At 39.9% G+C, this 22,736-nt stretch overlaps 1 protein-coding gene and 1 long non-coding RNA gene across 2 annotated transcripts; both read left to right on the top strand.

Moving 5' to 3' along the window:
- Positions 1-20,291, top strand: LOC110950637 (rho GDP-dissociation inhibitor 1-like). Its single transcript, XM_051946345.1, has 6 exons — positions 1-142; positions 5,940-6,128; positions 8,387-8,470; positions 10,847-10,923; positions 12,036-12,099; positions 18,381-20,291. The coding sequence occupies exons 2-6, from the start codon at positions 5,942-5,944 to the stop codon at positions 18,578-18,580; spliced, it is 612 nt and encodes a 203-aa protein (XP_051802305.1). The 5' UTR covers positions 1-142; positions 5,940-5,941; the 3' UTR covers positions 18,581-20,291.
- LOC127533411 (uncharacterized) lies at positions 12,106-17,143 on the top strand. The gene is made up of 2 exons (XR_007941164.1): positions 12,106-14,713; positions 14,960-17,143. It is a non-coding gene; the product is annotated as an uncharacterized LOC127533411 (long non-coding RNA).
- Positions 20,292-22,736: the final 2,445 nt, after the last annotated feature.

Here is a 22,736-nt window from a genome sequence, read left to right as displayed (position 1 = left end):
GCACCTGTTACCGGAAACGTGTTGCGCGGGCGGCGCACGGGGCGGCGCCGTTCCGTTGTTCGCCATAGTTCCACCGGAGCGCGGAGCACCGAGCGCACGAACAGCGAAGGCACCTGGAATTACTGCTGCATTTAACGGACAGGTGGGTCCCTGAGCCTCCACCGGCAGCTCGTACGAACCTGTAGCCGCGGTGCAGGACGCTGAAACGGGTCTGTTGTCGCTGCATGTCCCGGTTAACGGATGATAACTCGTCATGCTAACGTTAGCCGCAGGCTGCGGTTAGCTCGTCTGGATTGTTCCCAGCAGCAGCAGCTAGCCGCCGCTTGTCTCAGCCTCAGTCCCACCCTGAAAAGAGGGTCGTCGCCAGGAAAAGTTGAGCCGCATTGTTTAGTTTAAACCCACTGAATCGGTCGGGCTCGGTAATCGGTGTGTTGCCGTTTTACCGGGGTGCTGTCAAATTGTTTGTATGCTAGCCGGTTTTCTGGAGAGATGCCAGTCTGGTTCCAGCTGCCACAGTCATGACATGTAGTTTTATCGCCGGTTAACCTCCTCACACGCTTGTTTTGTTACATAATCCAGCAGCATTTGCAAAAATTAGCACAATAATTACAGATCTGTTGGTTCTATTAAAAAAAATCAAGTACACTGGCCTCCTTAAATGTATAATTAATGTGCCCGAATGAACCCAGAATTCTACATTCATCACTGTGGGAAAACATGTATTTACGCTCCTTCTTTTGTTTATATCTTTCTTATATAATTCTGCATAACTTCATATGTATTCTTTGCTTGAGGCCTGCAGGGATGGAAAGAGGCTGAAGATGTAGTGCTGCTATTGTGTAATCCAAAAACAGGGCTGGGCTATGTAGAAGTTCATCACGATAAATCTTTAATTGCCGATCGATATTGATACTTATAGATCATTTTTCATAACTTACTCTTAAGGAAGACCAGTAGAATAGAGGTTTGAGTGGAATTCAGTCACTTTTGCCAAATGAAGGCACACAGGTAATATTTTTTTGGTTTGTACAACATGAAAAAAAAATCACAAATGAATAGAATTAGCCATGAATATAAATACATAAAGGTAAAGGAATAATCCCTTTCAGAAACATAATAAATAAGGAAAGTCAATTAAACCTAGAGGTGCACAAAGGGCGACCACAGTGAAAGACCCCCCACCAAATTAAAGTACCAGATCAATGAGCAGTATCGGTAATAGTAACAATGGAGTTACAATATTGAAAGTGCCATTCTCCGTTTATAATGCAAGCCACCTTTTTGACATATGATCTTAGGGCATTTACAGTCTGATGCATTCACTATTTATCAATATATCAAACTATTAATATTGATTAAGCTACTGTTGTCTGTACATGTCACAATTCTTTTTATGTCCATGGCGTAGTATAAAAATATGTACACCCACCCTTAGTCTCCGACAGATATTGCGATTTATTTTGCATTCCAACTTTTTAAAGTCACGCTTCAGTTCAGTATTCATTTCTTCAAGATTTTTAAGCATGTGATAGAGCTTTACCACACACAACATGAGTGTCACAGGAGGACACCATGAATCTGTAAAATAATTGACCAACTGTTTAAACTGTGGGTCAGACGTGCTGCATAACGTACGAGGTGTGGCTACAAAATAATGTGACGGCGCTTATGTCAGTCGACTCACCGCATGCATGGTGAGCCGCGTAGTATATATTGATCATCGGGCAAGAGTATAAAGCTCCACAAAGTTTCAATATGCCGGATTAAAAAAAACCCAAACTGAAATAGCAGCATTAGTGTCATTCTTTATTGGCCACATCTCGTGTAGCCTAAGCTGCAGCCTTGTGCAGGGATTTGCTAATTGAATTGTTTCAAACTGTGAATTGAAACCAATTAATTGTTCACCCTCATGTGCTTCCTCTGTCAATGTGAATTTAAAGTTTTTAGTTTCCATTCTTGTTTTGGTGAGCATTTTGTACATTATAGCGGCAGCTTTGGGTGTGGCAGGTCTGTCACATCGGATTCCAGCTCAATCCTGAAATTTCCTGATGTTGACGTTTGCATGACGGGACACGTGACATTTGAAATATCACTTTTTTTGGCATTTTAAGTGTAACGTGTGTGAATTAATTGCAGAATCACAACACGTTTATCCTTTACCACATCCTTTTACAGAGAGGGGAAAGAGGAACCTCTGATTTTTCACTAGTGACAGAGGCTTTAATCCCTGCAGTTACATAATGCTTTCAGTCTGAAACCCCCTTCCCCCACCACCACCTCCACCTCTCCTGTCATTGCAAACAGCCTTGATCTAAATTTTGTCTCTTGCGTATATAAAATTAAGTTATGCAAAACAGCAGAGCGCCTCTGGGAGCCGAGGAACGTTGAATAAACAGTGTTGTTATGTGACCTGTCCTCAACTGCGGCTACACAGTCATTTCCATTAAGGATGAGGGATATTTGAAGTCACAGTGTACCAGAGAGGTAGGCCTTCATAAATCACATTTCAAATTTTATCAGAAAAGATTGTCATTTACAGGATCAAAGAATATTCAGCTGAGGTCAGTTTTTAGTGTAAGAACATTATGCAAGCTTTGAGTTAGTCTCTCGTTATTGGTTTGTCGTCGCCAAAATATCTGTGTACAGTGGTGCACTAGTGAGGGAGAAAAAGGTGGAAATTTTGAATAGGTTGTTGGACCCTGCTCAGGCACGTTAATAGCTGCAGCTCCTCGGTCGGTTCGCTTCTTTACTGCCTCTAGACATTCCTCTGACGGCTGCTAGTCGGGGCAGGTCAGAGGAGAGACCAGCAGCGAGGTATGCAGACCAATTTCAAACCATAGAGAGAAACAGGCTTTACAGAAGTCTTTGCGGATATTATCTGAATCAACATGACTTTGCCTATTCATTACGATTTTGCAATATACAAAAAAATTTAATTTGAGATATACAGATATGTTATCCTTCCTTAACCCCTTAGTCCCTAGGGACTAAGGGTGCTTTCACACCTGTTAGTCCGTTAAAGTGGTTCGTTTGGACCCAAAAGTTTTTACAATGTTGCTAATTTCAACTGGTTTGGTTCGCATTCACACCAGTGTTTTCGCAGTTGAACCAACTACGATGAATGTTATATCTCCCCCCAGTCGTTTGGCGGCGCTGTTCACAAAATAAGGTGTTTTAGATGACATAGTGAACGCTGATTGGCGCAGCATATGAAGAGGGAAAAATCCCGGAAGAAAACATTCCATGGATCGAGGTTTATTCGTAAACAATGAGCTATGCTCTCCTGTTCGTTCTTGTTGCCATATATTCGTATCATTGCTTTATGCAGCAAGCACAAATACTGCTGGTGTTCCAGCATGAAGCTCGCATTCGGTACGAGAACATTACACAGTCGTTTTTGGCTATGGAAGCTCCCGTAGACCGAAAAGTCTGCTGCGCCATCAAGCTGGTCCGAATGGAGACAGGTTTGTGTTCTCACCAGGAGCGAACCGAACTGGAGTTCACATAGAACCGGACCGAGACCACCTTCGAGAGGTTCCGGTTCTTTAGTCCGCACCAAAAACATCTGGTCTGCTTTCACACCAGCCCAAACGAACCGTACTTGTTGGTGTTGCGGACTCCAGTCCGCTTTAAGCGGACCAAAAGGCGTATGTGTGAAAGCACCCTAAGAGGAGGTGCCTCAAAAACAGGGCTCAGGGACTAACAGGTTAAACCTTTAATTTCTTGAAGACTTGCTGTCAGTTCCATTATTTACTCAGTGTGGTGGCTGCTGTGAGCATTCAAGTCCCTCTGTGGCTGCGGTAATGTAAACTGATGTTGAGCAGATATTAAAACATCAATCTGAGAACTGCTCAGCAGAGATGAGATAAAATTAGCTCACAGTCGTGTTTCATGTTAGACTGAATCGAGTAGTTCTTTTTTTATGAGTAATCTCTAAATTGACCAAAGATCTTTAGCTAACCCTCTGAACTCCAAGCGGTTTCTGGGTGTTTCTTTTCTCTGGTCACATTTTCAGTCACTGTGGGCTCATTTTTGGCTCTGATATAAAGTCCTGCACCTCTGTGGAAACAGAACAACCATGGTTACCAGTAGAGACAACTCACACATGTCCTCTGTGTAGTAGAACAAAGTTATAAAGTGATAAATCATAAATAAGAAGAAAAAATCTGCAATCAATGTGTACTGCATTTTTTTCCCCAAATGCCTGCAGGAGTTACCAATATTTGAGAAAACAACATGACTGTACTTACTATAGATATTTTACTATTTACATTTTAAATTTGTTTCCATATTTGTCTTCTCTCTCCTCTGTGAAAAGTCTGATTTTTTTTTTGATTTTTTTTTATGACAGAACAGCTTTATGGTTTATTTTATTTTATTTTTTTACAGAATCTGGTGCAAGCGGTTTGTTGTTGGCATTTTTTAAAAATGAAACATGCAGACTAACTATATCTAGATATTTATAGATAAATTTATAACAATTTTACAATTTCTGGCTCTGTTAAATGGTATCATTTTGGCAAAAAAAATATACAATATGTCTTTTAAACAATCTGGTGCATTTTGGGGTTCAGAGGATTCAAAGTCAATAAGTTCTAAGAGAAACAACATATTTAAATTATTTTTTCCCCAAAAAATTGCTTAAAAATTAATAATTCATCAAAATTGTCGCTTATTACGCCTTCAGCTAAGAATTTTTGAATAATCAATTCATTGTGTGGTCTATAAAATGGTGAAAAATGTTCATTTTAATTTAGTAAAACTTTATTTTGTCTAACCAACAGTCCAGAAACCCGAATATGTTAATTTTGTAATTTAAAAAAGCAGAGAAAAGAAGCAGTTCTTATATTTAAGAAGCTGCAACCACAACATTTTGAAGCATTTTTTTAAACAAACAAAAATCTTAAATCCTATTAAAATAGTGCTAGATATATATTAATCCAGAATTGGTTAATGATTATCTGCTCTCAGCCAGTCTGAAGCGTTAGCCTTATTACAAATTCCCAAAGAGTCTTCACATCCTCGCAGATTTTTCCCACATCAGTGAGAGTTCATGTTGTACACAGAATCGGCTTTAAGGTTTCTCAAAATCTTGCTGTAGCCGTTTACAGTATTGAAATGGCTGCACTAAGGCGACTTAATAACAGCAACAAGTTAAAAAGTGGTGCAGAAGAATGTAATTTCATGTGTCTCCACTGCTACTTGCTGCGGGTGGGATGTGAATGTCGAGACTCTTGGCATAAACAGAGCTCTTCCTGCTTTTGTTAGCCGTTATTTTGGAGCGGAGGGAATTGTTCCAACTTCAGCCTCCTCAGCCGAGCCGACCCTGCCGTGGGGAAACGCAGAAACAACACACAGTTACTTGCCATCAGAATGAAGTCTTGTCGTAGCATTAGTTTAAGTTTTCTTTTCCTAACTAAATGGGTTCCTCATCTAGAATTTAATAAATCTTCACAGAACAAGGGATTTGCGGGGTGAAAATATCCCCTGAAAAACAGAAATATACACAAGTGTGTGTTTTACAGTGTCACAGGGTTGTTGCATGGAAATTGCATGAATGAATAAAGCATCCCTACACGCTAATTTTTCTCATACCAGAGCCCCTTTTCAATGACCTAAATAATGTCTTGGCATGTAAAGCTTCCACTTAATGCCCCCCAGTCAAGACATTTTATTTCTGGTGACTCCTCCCCTCATGGTGAAGGTCTAATTTCCTAGAAATGTCCATGGATGATATCACAGAGCAGAGTTAGGTCATCAGCTCCGACTCTCGGCAGAGAAGCTGTAGATGCAGCTGGCTGGATACGCTCCGTCAGCGTTGCATTACTGTTGTGCTTCAGTTTGTTCAGTGGTTTATAGCCTTTTAAGAATCCAGTAGGAATCCAGGAAGAGATCTTTGCGAGTGTTTAAATATCCTCCCTGTTTTACTCCGTCTACAGACATGGCTGACGATGACGTGACTCCAGAGCAGCTAGCAGCCATTGCCGCCGAAAACGAGGAGCCAGAACCGGTGAACTACAAGCCGCCGGCCCAGAAGTCGGTGAAAGAGATCCATGAGCTGGATAAGGACGATGAAAGTCTACGCAAATATAAGGAAGCCCTGCTCGGATCTGGTGTCAATGCGGCTGGTAAGGCAGCGTCTGCTAGGGAGAGCAGGAAACAGAAAATTGATGTTTGTTAAATGGATGCTTGTCCTACTTTATCCCAAATCTATCTTTGTGTAGAAGCTGCCTCTGCTTTGTTAATGAGCTGGGAAGGATGCTACATGTTTGGCTAATAGCGTAGCATCAATCAAGCTTTGAGGTATCGACTGCTTTTAAAGCGCTGGTTCAGGCAAGGGCTGAAGAAGTTGAGTATCTAAAAAAAAAAACGCAGTTTTGTTGGCCAATATTGTGATTTAAATTGTGTGTGTTTGTAATGAAAGAATTCAATCTGATGCAGTTGTAATAAACATGATCACAAATTCATCTTACAATAATTTCGAGTTCTTCTTTTCAGACATAAGGGGCATAGATGGATGTTGATTACCTTCTACTTCTGAAGAAGGTGAGAGCTTTTGCCGAAACATGTCAAGGTAATCAACATCTGTCTATGCAGCTTATGTCTGAAAAGAAGAACTCCAAATTATTGTGTTAATAAGAAGACATGATGAATGTTTTTGAGATACAAATTCAAAATCAACTTTGCCTTTTTTTAAATTGAAAATTCTAGAAGTAGAATGGTCGCCAACCAAATCAAATCGTGGTTGACTGGAATCATACCTACTTCAATCTGCACGATGTTAACCTTATTTGCGGATCATTTTACCATTATTTAATCTGACAATTCTCAACATGATTTAGTTTTTCTATTGTAATGAGAAGGAGGCCTCACATCCAGTCCTGGAAATTAAAACACATATATAAAATATGCCAGTTCTGGTAGGTTTTCATTCAAAGTGTTGAACACAAAAGTTGGTGGAACATTTGAACAAGTTAGCTGCTGTTTTTAGATGATCTGCATGTTGGTTGTTGAGCTGCAAGCTGCTGTTTAAAATATTTAAACTTCACTTTTTGCTCATCAGTTTTAAAGAAAATGCAGCCACACCGCTGACTAGTTCAGAGCCACTCAGAGTAAATGTTAAATAGGTTAGCCTTCATCAGGTTGGGTCAGTTCAAAGTTGTGAAAACGCAGGAGTGTTCACAGCTCATCTGTTCCTGCTGCTACTAAGAATAATGGATTAATCCAGAAAGGTTATTGATTTAGTGCTTTTCTTCTAATGACAGTAACACCAGAGATTGTCTGACAAATAAGAATTTGGCTGGAAGACTTGGAGATTGCAGCCTTATAAATAATCTGATGTAAATAATTCTGACTATTAACAACTGGCTTGTCAGTAATTATAATTTTGATAAAGTGTTGGTGAGTTACATCAGCTGTGTTGTCAAATCATGCTGACAACTTCTATTAAACTGAGAAGTCTTCACTATTAACTTTATCAGAATTCAACTCTTTTCTTTTTTAAAACGTGCTGCCTACATTATCCATAATGCAGCTAAGCTACCCACAGTTTAGTTGGTGATTCAGGTGCATTATACGACTTGCTGCTAATGGAGCCACAATTAGAGATGAGTTCTGGGAAGCATTATGTTTGCCTGGACACTGGACTTCATTCCCTGCTGAGATTCGGCCTTACGGAGCCTCAATGGCTTTTTGATTTTGAGTTTTGTTTTATTTCTATGTCCTAATCCAAATTAGCCTGCTAAGGGAAGTTGTGTGTTTTCAGTCTAAATGCATTCATAGTTGCCCGGATCCACTGTCTTTAAGTCTGTTGAATCTGGGTTTGTCAACTATCAAACAGCTCAATTAGACGTTGCTACCCTCACTAGCCGACACGTTGAGCATTTTGATCTACAAAAACAACATTTTATGTGGGCTATGTTGGAATAAAACAAATTTTGACTCCTTTTCTTTCAGACTAGTCAAGGAATCTAAATATAAATGTTCGTTTAGTCAACAGAGAAATTAGACACCTCTAACTGAACCACTGTTGATCCGTGTGGTTCTCCTCGACGATGAAAGAAGTTTTCTTTACTGGAACTGAGAATAAACTGAAATATAATTAATGCAGAAGCTATCTCAGCTACAGCAGAGATGTCCTGATTTCATCTCTCCTGAGTCTGATTTGCTGTTATAGGACACGTCATGTGCTGGCATCTTCCAAATATCTGCAGCCTTTAGGTTTCCTACAAACTGACTTTTAAAATGGGTTAACAGAAAAAAATGATGTACGCCAATGAAAATCTGCAAATTGTAAAAATACTGTGTGGCTACAATTAAGTGGCTAGAGGCTGATGCTGTCGTGGTTGTTTGTATTGATTGGCATGTTTCTTTGATCCTGTCTCAGATCCCAGTGCTCCAAATGTCCAGTTGACCCGGATGTCTCTAGTCTGTGAGGCTGCCCCAAACCCCCTGATCTTGGACCTGACGGGTGAGTCCCTGGTAGAGCACAAATGTAGAATTTTACCTTTACCTTTTAAAGGAAACTAACTCGTCAGAAACTTGGTGCCTTCTCTTGTACGCTGAACTGAAATATCTGAATGGATCCAAACGTTCATAGTTGAAGTGAGGCCGAGCAGCAAAATCAACAGCATGTTAATCCATCACATTAATCATTTCAACACATTTTCTTCCTTGTCATTCTCTTTACATCCTGTCTCAAAGGGTCCCAGTCGGCACACACTGTCTATTTAGACTTTTTTCCGTCACACTTTACGCACTACCCTGCAGAGGTTTGAATCTGAGCTGAACCTGCTGCTGTGAATACAGAGGTAAAGGATGTGTACATGGATTGGATTCTTTCTTTTTTATCTGGCTCACAACTGTAAGACTGTCCAGATCCCCTCGTCTCTGCAGCTGTTTTTGCCCCAGCTGGCCTAGATTTGAATGTGTCCAGAACATTCTGTCCTGTGTCTCCTTTTCCCCGCATCACTCAGGCTTTTCCTACTTTCTCATCTAAAAATAATGACTTTCCACTTGTTAAATAAAAGGAAAACAACTGAGTTTGAGCGATTGTGAGTTTTTAGGAAGCCCTGCCAGGAGTGTTAAAGTCATGTCCAAAATAGTAATCCATCTTAAAGTCAACTCTTTTTGAGGTATAAAATTACCTTAAAGCAAGTAGATACACCATAGCATTGTAATGTTTTGCCAGCTGATTAGATTTTCAGTGAAAAGCTCCTAATGTCCCAATGGAAGTAATTTTTTAAAAAGGTTTTTTGGCACATTCACATCCGTATCGCCACTTATAATTGATGAACTGAGAACATTATGAAGGACAAGCTCAGAAAAAGTGACCTCAAAATCTGAAACTCATGATAAATCACCTAAAAATGAGGATTCTTATTTCTGTGCTCATACGGACTGTGATGTTTAGACTGATGCTGCGCAAAGAGACTGTAAGACCAGATAAGTTAAGGTTTGTTAATCCAGAAGGAAATCCTTGCGCCAGATATTGCTAAGAAAATAGAATTGCATAAAAGAATAAATGCAGCACCTAATAGTAAAGCAATAAACTCTAAAAGAATCCCTTTGTTGTCATTGCACAAAGAAAATTAAGCAGCAATCCTGTCTATACGTACGATACATTATAAATTAGTATACAAGTATAAATTATTAAGTAGAACAGGAGAGTAAGAAGTAATAATGGCAATAATGCTGAGGTAAGGAAGTAGCAGTGAAGAAGCATTATATAGAAATATTACAGCTGAAAAATCCGCATTACATTAACATTTTGTACATAAAATCAAAGTATTGCTCATGAACATGAAATACTGCAACGATATTGAACTGATATTGCACAAATTATAAGATAAGTACCACTGAAAATGACATTAACATTATTGTTTACATGAATGAATAAAAATGATACAAAGATTAGATTACTTTCGATGCTCTTCTGTAGTAACTCAAGAGTGGGAAGTAAAAAGTGGAACAAGATTGCTGCAGGTGACACGAGGGCCGTCACAATCATAAAATTTTAATGGACAATTAAATGTCATGAAAATAACTGAATGTGTTTCGGGATACAAAGATTTGTACATTAGCAAAGATGTAGCACAAAGTGACAGCGCTCTTATTTATTTAAATGAAAAGTGCAGCGGGAATATTTGTCCCTGGAATGTTTCACAAAGGACTGAGCAACATTAAGATTTCACAGCATGATTTTTTATCAAGAAATAATGTTATAAATAATGGTCTAACAGACTCAAAAACAGTGTGATAAAGTCATGTCAGTGTCGGAATTATTGAACATTCAGTTTTATAGATAGATGGATCCTGAGCTGTTGATTTTTGGCCCAACAATATATAAGGTTTTCTAACGTTTGCTGGTAAGATCTGTCAGGTGAATGTGGGACCAGATTCAGAATGACTGAACTTCAGGGAATTTATACCTGATGTTTGCCTGGACTCTCCCAATAACAGCCTGGAGCTGCTGTGATTAATCAATTAGCTGTCAAATGTTGAATTAATTATTGGCTATTTTGATAATCGAATAATCAGTCCGAGTAATTTTTTAAGAGAAAAAAAAAAAGAAAATTCTCTGATTCCAGTTTCATAAATGTGAACATTTAATTTTTTTTTTGCTTCAACTGATTATTTAAAAACTAGACATTGGTCATCTTGAGCTCTGGAAAATGGATTGACGTTTTTCTCCATTTTCTGACAACAACTAATTAATTATTCAAGAAAATAAATACGTGTTAAACTGATGATAGTAACGAGTTGCAGTCTTAATTGCAGCCCCTCTGTGACCGCAATGAACTAAATATTGATGCTTGTGCTTTTTCCTCTTTTTGTTTTCTAACAGGGGACCTGGAGGAATTTAAGAAGCAGGCGTTTGTCCTGAAGGAGGGAGTAGAATACAAAATAAAGATCAGCTTTAAGGTGAGAGCTGTTGGAGTAACGTGTCACACAAATGAGCTAAAAGTGCATCTGTGTGTTGTTTGATCATCCTAATAGATCGGTCAGAGCTGATCCAGTTTGACGCGGGAGATTTGGCTCACGTTTGGGTGAACAAAGACATGTCCTCCAAGATATATAGAAATAATGGTGGTAGAGGATCCACTTTGTTTGTTTTGATATCAATAACATGAGCTTAGTCTAGTTTAGGCTCTGAGGAAAAACATGTTAAATGTCAAAACAGACCTATTAAGATTTTTTTTTGAAATAGCGCATTTTAAAATAACATTAGACAAAATTTCTACTTCTGTTGAATGGTCTTTATATGCCATATGGATTTATGCAAAGATTATGATTCTTCCAAACAAAATGCAACATGTAAAAGGCTGTAATTTTGTCTGGTTTTCTCAATGCAAATGCAAGAGCATTTAATGATGTAAAATCAACCAAATCTGGTTTCAAAGTTCCCACCAAACCCCCTCAGAATCAGCTTTTTTTTTTTTAGTTCAATAAGTATTAACATATTTATCTTTTTTATGTATTACTCTTTCCAGGATTTCTGATCCTCATAACTTAAGAGGTACAGGAGATACACACATGAAATTTTTTATTTAGTGTCAGTATCATGGGATATATCATGATATCATCATTTCAACAGCAAAACTGCAGCAGTTTAATGTCTGTGTCATAGAAACATGTATTGGTGCCCTAGATGTGTTTTCTGTTTTCTAATAATTCTCCAGAGAAAGCTTTAAAAAAAATTCATGTGGCTATTTCCCATGCTGGTTAAGTTATGAGTGCTCAAAAATGCTAGAAAAAACGTTACATTTCATCTCACCCCTTCAAGCCTGTAACTCAGAGAACTAGAGTCTTTTAAGAATTTTGTGAATCTGTTCTGCACAAGGTCATCAGTGACCACTTCTGGGCTCTGACATGGCGAGAGTGTGTATTGTGTGCTTGAAGCTACTGCTTGCAGAACAGTATCACATCCATATCATTTATAGATTCTGTTACTGATGCCCTTAAATCATTTCGTAAAAATACAGAACATCTGTTGCTTCTTCAGATGTCTTAGACAATGTCTGGTGTGTCCTCAGGTGAACAATGAGATCGTTTCGGGTCTGAAGTATGTGCAACAGACGTACAGGAAAGGAATGAAGAGTAAGTGGACAACTTCTCTTAAGCTGTTGTAAAATTACTTTCAAAAACTCAGCAATTCTGAAATCTGTCTTCCTTTGTCTTGGAGCATGTTTATTTCCAATCTGAACAAAAGATGTTGGTGTTTTCCACCTTTTTATACTAAATTCTTCCACTATAGTGTTTTTTTGTGATGCAGTAGTTGGAAAAAAGAGTCAAAGGAGACTAAAGTGTCTGCGGGTCTTAGATTTCATGGAAATTCATGCTGAAACATTAAAAATTATATCCTTTTTGTGCATGCACTTATATCCAATATCTTTGTTCCTTATGGTTAGAACTAATTAACCCTTTAAGCTTCAGTGTACCGCCGGCGGTACACCTACTAATTTGCATAGGAATTTCAAGAATGTCCGACGGCTGCAAACGCGATTATACAAACACTATACACCGATGGAAAGCTTAGATTCTCATGAATCCGCCGGTATAAACCACTTTCAGATGCGATTACCACAGCGGGTGAGAAAAACACATTTGTCCGACAAAAACAAATATTCATCCATCCGTTCTCTATACACGGCTTCAACGCACACAGCGCGACTCACATTTCCGGGTTTATTATTACACACACAAAAAAAGATTCCACAAAAAACGGCCATAATCCAACCTTTTACATCCAGATGACACAAGCCAGTAAACTATTTTGTCCAAAACATGTCCTGAAGTCGTATAAAATCCCCGAATCGGTCGTTTTCAAGGAAATGCACCTCCCGATGCACGTCCAATATTCCCCGTATTTTTCGTAATTTTTTTTATTTAAAAATAGAATATTAGCGATTTTTTTGTACTGAAAACGGCTGGAAATGACTGAAGCTTAAAGGGTTAAAAAAATCTACTTTTCTTTCACTGTCACATTTACAGTTTTACCTCAAACCTAATGCTGAAACATGTACGTGTTTATTAAACCTCTGTGTATGTCAAACCACTTACAGAAAGGACATTATTTCTATTAGCTTTGATGACAAAATGATTATTTTTTTTACATATATATATATATTCAGGTACAGAGCATTCTGAGTCTTCTCTCCATTTTCCATTACAGTACTGTCTTTTGAAACTTGTGTGGGTGGACAAAAAATATACTAAAAAATAGGCTATATACAAAACTAATAGTTTACTAAACTAATACTAAACTAATAGTTTAGTATGTGGTCCATTTGGTCACATTCAAAATGTGACAAAAACGTCATAGTTTACTGTCGTTCGTAATATGGAAAAAGAAGTCACAGTTTAGTATGTCGTCCAAAATGTCACAAAAACGTCATAGTTTAGTATGTGGTCCAAAACATAGAATAAAACGTTATAGTTAAAAAAAAAAAAAAGTCATAGTATCGTATGTCAACAAAAATGTTGTGAAAAATGTCATAGTATAGTATGTCGCAGGGCTACATATACTGACAAACAATCACACTCACATTCATACCTATGGGCAATTTAGAGTGATCAATTAACCTCAGCATATTTTTGGACTGTTGGAGGAAGCCGGAGTACCCGGAGAAAACCCACGCATGCACAGGGAGAACATGCAAACTCCATGCAGAAAGATCCCAGGCCCAGCCCGGGATTTGAACCGGAGATCTTCTTGCTGCAAGGCGAAAGAGCTAACCACTACTCCACTGTGCAGCCCGTCGACAAAAATGTCGTGAAAAAAGTCATAGTATAGTATGTCGACAAAAATGTCGTCAAAAACAGTCATAGTATAGTATGTTGACAACACTGTCGTCAAAAAAAGTCATAGTATAGTATGTCGACAAAAATGACGTAAAAAAAAGTCATAGTATAGTCTGTCGACAAAAATGTCATCAAAAAAAGTCATAGTAGTATGTCGACAAAAATGTCGTGAAAAAGTCAGTGTTGTATGTCGACAAAAATGTTGTTAAAAATAAAGTATGTTGACAAAAATGTCGTCAAAGAAGTCATAGTATAGTATGTTTACAACGTCATCAAAGTATTGTCTGTCGACAAAAAGTTCGTGAAAAAGTCATAGTATAGTCTGTCGACAAAAATCTCATCAAAAAAGTCATAGTATAGTCTGTCGACAAAAATGTCATCAAAAAAAGTTTATAGTATGTCGACAAAAATGTCGTGAAAAAGTCAGTGTAGTATGTCGACAAAAATGTCGTTAAAAATAAAGTATTTCGACAAAAATGTCATCCAAAAAGTCATAGTATAGTATGTTTACAACGTCATCAAAGTATCGTCTGTCGACAAAGTTCGTGAAAAAGTCATAGTATAGTCTGTTGACAAAAATGTCATCAAAAAAAGTCATAGTATAGTCTGTCGACAAAAATGTCGTCAAAAAAGTTTATAGTATAGTATGTCGACAAAAATGTAGTGAAAAAGTCAGTGTAGTATGTCGACAAAAATGTCGTTAAAAATAAAGTATTTTGACAAAAATGTCGTCAAAAACAGTCATAGTATAGTATGTTGACAACACTGTCGTCAAAAAAAGTCATAGTATAGTATGTCGACGAAAATGACGTCAAAAAAAGTCATAGTATAGTATGTCGACAAAAATGACGTCAAAAAAAGTCATAGTATAGTCTGTCGACAAAAATGTCGTCAAAAAAAGTCATAGTATGTCGACAAAAATGTCGTGAAAAAGTCAGTGTAGTATGTCGACAAAAATGTCGTTAAAAATAAAGTATGTTGACAAAAATGTCGTCAAAGAAGTCATAGTATAGTATGTTTACAACGTCATCAAAGTATCGTCTGTCGACAAAAAGTTCGTGAAAAAGTCATAGTATAGTCTGTCGACAAAAATGTCATCAATAAAAGTCATAGTATAGTCTGTCGACAAAAATGTCGTCAAAAGTTTATAGTATAGTATGTCGACAAAAATGTCGTGAAAAAGTCAGTGTAGTATGTCGACAAAAATGTCGTTAAAAATAAAGTATTTCGACAAAAATGTCATCCAAAAAGTCATAGTATAGTATGTTTACAACGTCATCAAAGTATCGTCTGTCGACAAAGTTCGTGAAAAAGTCATAGTATAGTCTGTTGACAAAAATGTCATCAAAAAAAGTCATAGTATAGTCTGTCGACAAAAATGTCGTCAAAAAAAGTTTATAGTATAGTATGTCGACAAAAATGTAGTGAAAAAGTCAGTGTAGTATGTCGACAAAAATGTCGTTAAAAATAAAGTATTTCGACAAAAATGTCGTCAAAAACAGTTATAGTATAGTATGTTGACAACACTGTCGTCAAAAAAGTCATAGTATAGTATGTCGACGAAAATGACGTCAAAAAAAGTCATAGTATAGTATGTCGACAAAAATGACGTCAAAAAAAGTCATAGTATAGTCTGTCGACAAAAATGTCGTCAAAAAAAGTCATAGTAGTATGTCGACAAAAATGTCGTGAAAAAGTCAGTGTAGTATGTCAACAAAAATGTCGTTAAAAATAAAGTATGTTGACAAAAATGTCGTCAAAGAAGTCATAGTATAGTATGTTTACAACGTCATCAAAGTATCGTCTGTCGACAAAAAGTTCGTGAAAAAGTCATAGTATAGTCTGTCGACAAAAATGTCATCAATAAAAGTCATAGTATAGTCTGTCGACAAAAATGTCGTCAAAAAAAGTTTACAGTATAGTATGTCGACAAAAATGTTGTGAAAAAGTCAGTGTAGTATGTCGACAAAAATGTCGTTAAAAATAAAGTATTTCAACAAAAATGTCGTCAAAAAAGTCATAGTATAGTATGTTTACAACGTCATCAAAGTATCGTCTGTCGACAAAAAGTTCGTGAAGAAGTCATAGTAATAGTCTGTTGACAAAAATGTCGTTAAAAATATAGTATACCAACGAAAATGTCGTCAAAAAAGTCATAGTATAGTATGTCAACAAAAATGTCATCAAATAAAGTCATTATAGTATCTCGACAAAATGTTGTCAAAAAGTCATAGTGTAGTCTGTCGACAAAAATGGCGTTAAAAATATAGTATGTCGACAAAATGTTGTCAAAAAATCAGTGTAGTATGTCGACAAAATTTTCGTGAAAAAAGTCATAGTATAGTATGTCGACAAAAATGTCGTCAATAAAGTCATAGTATAGTCTGTCGACAAAAATGTTTTGTTCAAGTTTTGTTTGCCTTTTTTATATAATTGTATCAATGGTTGTGTAATGTGACTGTATTCACATCAGCTGTTGTGTTCATACCAGGCCCCACCGCATCCACCACCACCCCCCCACCCCACCCCCACTGCCCACTATCACTACAGCATTCCTTTGCTTGCCTACTCGCTTGCTGTCTTTTGATATAATTACCAGAACCTGCCTTGTGAAAACAGCTGATTCAGAGCTGCTCTACGGCACCTCCCTCCCTACCCTAAATGTATTCACCCGCTCCCCTTCAAATGGGGACTGGGGCCAAAGTAAACAAGGGAGAAAAGGAAATGAATAAATAAAAAAATAGCTGCCTTATGTATGAACTAAACTTATTAATGTGTATTTGCCTTGTGTGCACGAGCGGCGCTTACTACCAGGTAGTCTGTATACGAAGGGCTTACTCTCGCTACCAACTAATAACCACCTGTAGCCCTGTTGTAGTGGAGACTGATTGTACAGATTGCTCAGATGCAGCTCTGCACACGCCCACTGCTCCCCCAGATTAAAATTTGGATGGAGCTGAATGTTAAGAATTAGTGAAAAGGTCCAAAAAAAACAAAAAACACACTACAAATCGATGATTGGCACCCTCGTTCCTTTTAGCCATGAGGCCTTAGCACTAACTACAAAAACGGCAACAAACATTTCTAGAAAGTCTTTTTGTTATTCCCCTTTGCCTTAATGTACATCATTCCCCCTACAACGTCCCCTCACTCCCCTCTGTTTGTTCAGATTGCTTCATAAGCCTGCAGTTAGGAGACCCCTGGTGTGGAGATCCAGAGAAAGCACAGGAGGAGGCAGAGCCAGGCACCGTCTGCTGCTGCCGGAGACCTCGGCGGTGTCTGGCCTCAGCCACACACTGACCCTGGTAGTGGACACAAAACTGACCAGGCCTTTTTGTTTTATTTTTTTAAACCCTCGGGTCAGACGACACTACGACAGAAAACTACATTTCACCAAGTAGGAAGGTTTCAAAAACTGACCAGTAACATTAAATTGAAATCAACTCGTACTGTACCAGAGCATATGGATGTAAAACATTATTGTTTGTTTCTTCTGTCGACAAAAAGTTCGTGAAGAAGTCATAGTAATAGTCTGTTGACAAAAATGTCGTTAAAAATATAGTATACCAACGAAAATGTCGTCAAAAAAGTCATAGTATAGTATGTCAACAAAAATGTCATCAAATAAAGTCATTATAGTATCTCGACAAAATGTTGTCAAAAAGTCATAGTGTAGTCTGTCGACAAAAATGGCGTTAAAAATATAGTATGTCGACAAAATGTTGTCAAAAAATCAGTGTAGTATGTCGACAAAATTTTCGTGAAAAAAGTCATAGTATAGTATGTCGACAAAAATGTCGTCAATAAAGTCATAGTATAGTCTGTCGACAAAAATGCCGTCAAAATAGTCATAGTATAGTCTGTCGGCCAAAATTTCCCAAAAGATGTCAGAGTATAGTATGTCGTCAAAATGTTGTCAAAAACATCATAGTAAAGTATGTTGTCAAAAATATCCCAAAAGACGTCATAGTATAGTATGTCTACAAGAATGTAGTCGAAAACATCATACTATAATATGACGACAAAAATATTACAATATCGTAGTATAGTGTCGTCAAATATCTCAAAAACATCATAGTATAGTATGTCGTCAAGATGTTGTCAAAAACATCATAGTATATAATGTCATCAAAAATGTCAAAAAGTCATAGTATAGTATGTTGTCAAAAACATAGTGTAGTATGTCGACAAAAATGTCATCAAAGAAGTCATCGTATAGTATGTCGACAAAAAATGTCGTCAAAAAGTCACCGTATAGTATATCATCAAAACGTCGCCCAAAAAGTCATAATATAGTATGTCAAGACAGCAGCTCCTCAGTACAAAACTCAGCTGTCCACCTTCAATGAAAGGATATTGAAACTCTTTTGAGGACAGCAATGTCAACATTATGGACAAAGGAGTGAGGGAGACCATCTCTAAACAAAAGAGTTGCTCTAAATCACCACTTATCAGGTACTTATAATGCAGTCCTGACATCCTGCCCCCGGCATTTTCACAGTCATGTCCGTTGTTTTCCACTAAAGCCTTTAGGAAGTTGGTTGCTTTCGCTAACATTGTTCCTCCTTTGTTGACAGTTGACAAGTCAGACTACATGGTGGGCAGCTATGGGCCTCGTCCGACTGAATACGACTTCCTGACCACGATGGAAGAGGCTCCCAAAGGCGTTCTGGCCCGCGGCAACTACGTCATCAAATCCAAGTTTACCGACGACGACAAGAACGACCACCTGTCCTGGGAGTGGAACCTCAACATCAAGAAAGACTGGACAGATTAAAAGAGGCCTTTTGTGTTGAAGGGGTGGGGGGGCAGAGGGAGGAGAATCCCTCGGCCCCCCTCTCCTCCTCTCATCCTCACCCTGCGTCTACCATTTCAGCCTTGTTTGTTTTTACTTTGTTGTGCATTTCATGTCCATGTCGTACATTTCATGCCTTCATTCCCGCCTCGCTGTCTTAACTCCTCAACTTTCTCCCTGCCCCCCTTGACCCCTCAGCATCAGTAGCAGCAGCAGTAGCAGTATCTCCCCCACCTCCCCCTCCACCTCCCGTCCGTCCATCACCTCCCTACCTGCTCTTGGTTGCACACAAGCCGTTCATGCCATCCTCCACCCCTCCACCGAGCTGTGCCATGTAGCTCCTTGCCTCCTCACCTCTACTTCTTCTTCTTGTCCTGGTTTTTTGCTGCTTGAAGAGATTAACCCCCCCGCCTTCCACCTCTCCAGAATGGTGTCTTCCTCTCTCAGTATGAAGTACATGTGGAAAAGCAACTGTACAATCAAGTTTTGTTTGCCTTTTTTATATAATTGTATCAATGGTTGTGTAATGTGACTGTATTCACATCAGCTGTTGTGTTCATACCAGGCCCCACCGCATCCACCACCACCCCCCACCCCACCCCCACTGCCCACTATCACTACAGCATTCCTTTGCTTGCCTACTCGCTTGCTGTCTTTTGATATAATTACCAGAACCTGCCTTGTGAAAACAGCTGATTCAGAGCTGCTCTACGGCACCTCCCTCCCTACCCTAAATGTATTCACCCGCTCCCCTTCAAATGGGGACTGGGGCCAAAGTAAACAAGGGAGAAAAGGAAATGAATAAATAAAAAAATAGCTGCCTTATGTATGAACTAAACTTATTAATGTGTATTTGCCTTGTGTGCACGAGCGGCGCTTACTACCAGGTAGTCTGTATACGAAGGGCTTACTCTCGCTACCAACTAATAACCACCTGTAGCCCTGTTGTAGTGGAGACTGATTGTACAGATTGCTCAGATGCAGCTCTGCACACGCCCACTGCTCCCCCAGATTAAAATTTGGATGGAGCTGAATGTTAAGAATTAGTGAAAAGGTCCAAAAAAAACAAAAAACACACTACAAATCGATGATTGGCACCCTCGTTCCTTTTAGCCATGAGGCCTTAGCACTAACTACAAAAACGGCAACAAACATTTCTAGAAAGTCTTTTTGTTATTCCCCTTTGCCTTAATGTACATCATTCCCCCTACAACGTCCCCTCACTCCCCTCTGTTTGTTCAGATTGCTTCATAAGCCTGCAGTTAGGAGACCCCTGGTGTGGAGATCCAGAGAAAGCACAGGAGGAGGCAGAGCCAGGCACCGTCTGCTGCTGCCGGAGACCTCGGCGGTGTCTGGCCTCAGCCACACACTGACCCTGGTAGTGGACACAAAACTGACCAGGCCTTTTTGTTTTATTTTTTTAAACCCTCGGGTCAGACGACACTACGACAGAAAACTACATTTCACCAAGTAGGAAGGTTTCAAAAACTGACCAGTAACATTAAATTGAAATCAACTCGTACTGTACCAGAGCATATGGATGTAAAACATTATTGTTTGTTTCTTCTATGTATTCCTGCTACATACATTCCTTCACATTGTACAGTTTCTACGATAACGCTGGCATGCTGGTGGGGTTGTATATTCTATCATCATTTGTGGTTGCTCTTCTGTCAATAAAGATTTTGCTCAACTTGGCCTCTAACATTGTGGTGTCTTGCAAATGAGGAGTTTTTTTTACATTGTATAGCCGGTAATTGTATTGACAAAGGTTAGATTGCACATCCATTATGAGAACTTCTTAGGTTCAGAAAAAGGTTTTCTGTGGCAGTGAAGAAGTCACATTACAACTAACCAAAGGCTAGCAACATCAAGTGAGCAAAGTCTGAACATTACAGACAGAACTTTGCACCAACACTAAAACATCATCGCTACTATAGAGTCAACCAGCAGAAACAAACAGGAATTGGAAGCCTTAACAAAATAACATCAACATAATGGCTGACAACATCAGGTTCACTCAGGACAATGTCAGAGGAAGCAGTCTGTCAGTAAACTAAGAACCCACAAACCTATATTAATATTTACCTTCTGATTCTCAATTTATTGGAAGACAACGTCCACGAGGGATACACAATGATAAAAGCATCATTATCAGCTGATAAAGACTTAAAGGTCCCATATTATGCTATTTTTCAGTCACGTCATATAGGTCTCAGAACCCCAAAAACATAGCATTTAAGTTTGTTCGCCTCAAAATCATCCTTTGTTCGGAGTTTCAGCGGTCGAAAAATTCACTCTCACCAGCCCTCCTCAGAACAGGCTGTTTCTGGGCCTGCTTCCAGGTATGCAAATGAACGCATCTGTCCGCACCCACTGGTGTCAGAAGTGGGATGGCGCTCGCCCGACTGCAGATGGAGGAAGAACTGAGGGAGCTCCAACAAGCTGTAACCGCGGGACTGAGCCGCCTCTTGGGAGCAAACCCAAGAGGAAAAGAGCCGGCCAGCGGAGAGTTCGCTCCCGTAATCCCCGACAGCTCCACCACACCAAGAACCCGCCGCCCCTTGACGAAACGGTGGGCCGCCACAGGCAGCAGCCACTAGCAGGAGAGATGCTCCGGCATCTCCCCAGCTGCCGGAGCATCTCCCCAGCCGCCGGCAGCCAGCCAGGGGGTTCTGGAGTGGCGGTTCCCTCACAGCGCCACTCTTCTCTTGTTTCCCGGAGCTCGGCTTCTCGGTGCGGGTGCTGGGCAGTCTCGTGCGAAGTGACCAGGCTCATGGCACCGGTAGCAGTGGCGACGTAGGCGGCTCAGTCTCTCGCCCCTCTTCTTCCCCGGGCCCACACTCAGCCATCCAGACGTGCGGCTTGAAAGCCGAAGTCGTGGGGGGCCGGGACGTGAGCGCGCATTCCGCTCTCTCGGCTTCTCGTAGTGCCTCGGCGGCCGGCTGCAAGAGCATCTCCCCAGCTGCCAGAGCATCTCCCCAGCCGCCGCCGGCCAGCCGCCGGCCAGCCGCCGCCGGCCAGCCGCCGGTCCGGCCAGCCGCCGGCCACCACCAACCGAGAGTGGGGAGCCGCCCAGCGCCGCTGCCGCCGCTGCTGTGCAGGAAGCAAACACTCAACGAGGCTGCTAGTAGTTAAAGGCATCGATCAAACTAATGTTACCTTCTGATCTCCACAAACTTTACTGTTCAGGGAAAAGAATCAAAGTTTGTTCAGGATTTCTAAGAAACCCACAGGTGAAGGTCTGAGAAGAACTCAGATCGATGGTCTAAATATGAAATCAAGACTCATGGTCACAAGTTTTAAGGCTTCTGTTAACCACAAAGTTCAAACTAACAGAAAAGTAATGAGAAACTTTTAAAACTTCAGTCCTCAGACTGTCTAAAGGTTCAGACTAACGGGGATCTACTCAGGAACTTAGAAGATATCAGTCCTCGGACTGTCTGACAGTTAAATCTAACAGAGAACTGCTGTGGGACTTAGAAAATTTCAGCCCTCAGACTGTGTAAAAGGTCTGGTCCTGAGGACTCGGGAGGTCTGGAGGCTTTGGAAAGTCTTGGAACTGAGGGTTCAACCCTCCAGCACAAAGGCTGAAGTCCAACCTCCTGAGAAAAATGGTCGAGACGAGACTCGAGTTGGAAAAAAAAAAACTCGAACACGGCAAAAAATAGATGACAAATGCGCAAAAAGAAAAAGATTTAGTATCTGAGCAAGTAGTTCAAGGAGTAAGAAGAGAGACTACTAAGTGGAAGGTAGCAGGTTCAAAACCCACTAGTGGTATTTTTCTTTCTTTGTCTATGTCTAAGTTTTTCAAAAAATTTAAGAAGGGTTTGGTCTTGAACTGGCAATCTGCAGCTCCATAGGCAGACCCTTAACTCACTGAGCTACAGATCAGACAATCATATGTAATTTCGTTGTCCCTTTGTCATCGTAGTTTCCAAGTGACCACATGGGTGGAGCCAAGGCGGAGTCTGGGTGGAGTCAGGGCAGAGAGTAGGAGGGGAGGTGGGTGGCGGCCTCCGCCCTCTACTCCCCCACCTCCCCCCACTGACCCCCTCTACTCCCCCACCACCCACCACACCGTCCCCCACCTGACGAGTTTTTCGAAAATCCGAGTCTCGTCGGGTTTTCCTGAGTT

This window comes from Acanthochromis polyacanthus, chromosome 3 (assembly GCF_021347895.1).
Source record: "Acanthochromis polyacanthus isolate Apoly-LR-REF ecotype Palm Island chromosome 3, KAUST_Apoly_ChrSc, whole genome shotgun sequence".
Lineage (NCBI taxonomy): Eukaryota > Metazoa > Chordata > Actinopteri > Pomacentridae > Acanthochromis > Acanthochromis polyacanthus.
The sequence above is the reverse complement of the archived record's forward strand: the minus strand, read 5'-3'. Positions and strand labels throughout refer to the sequence as shown.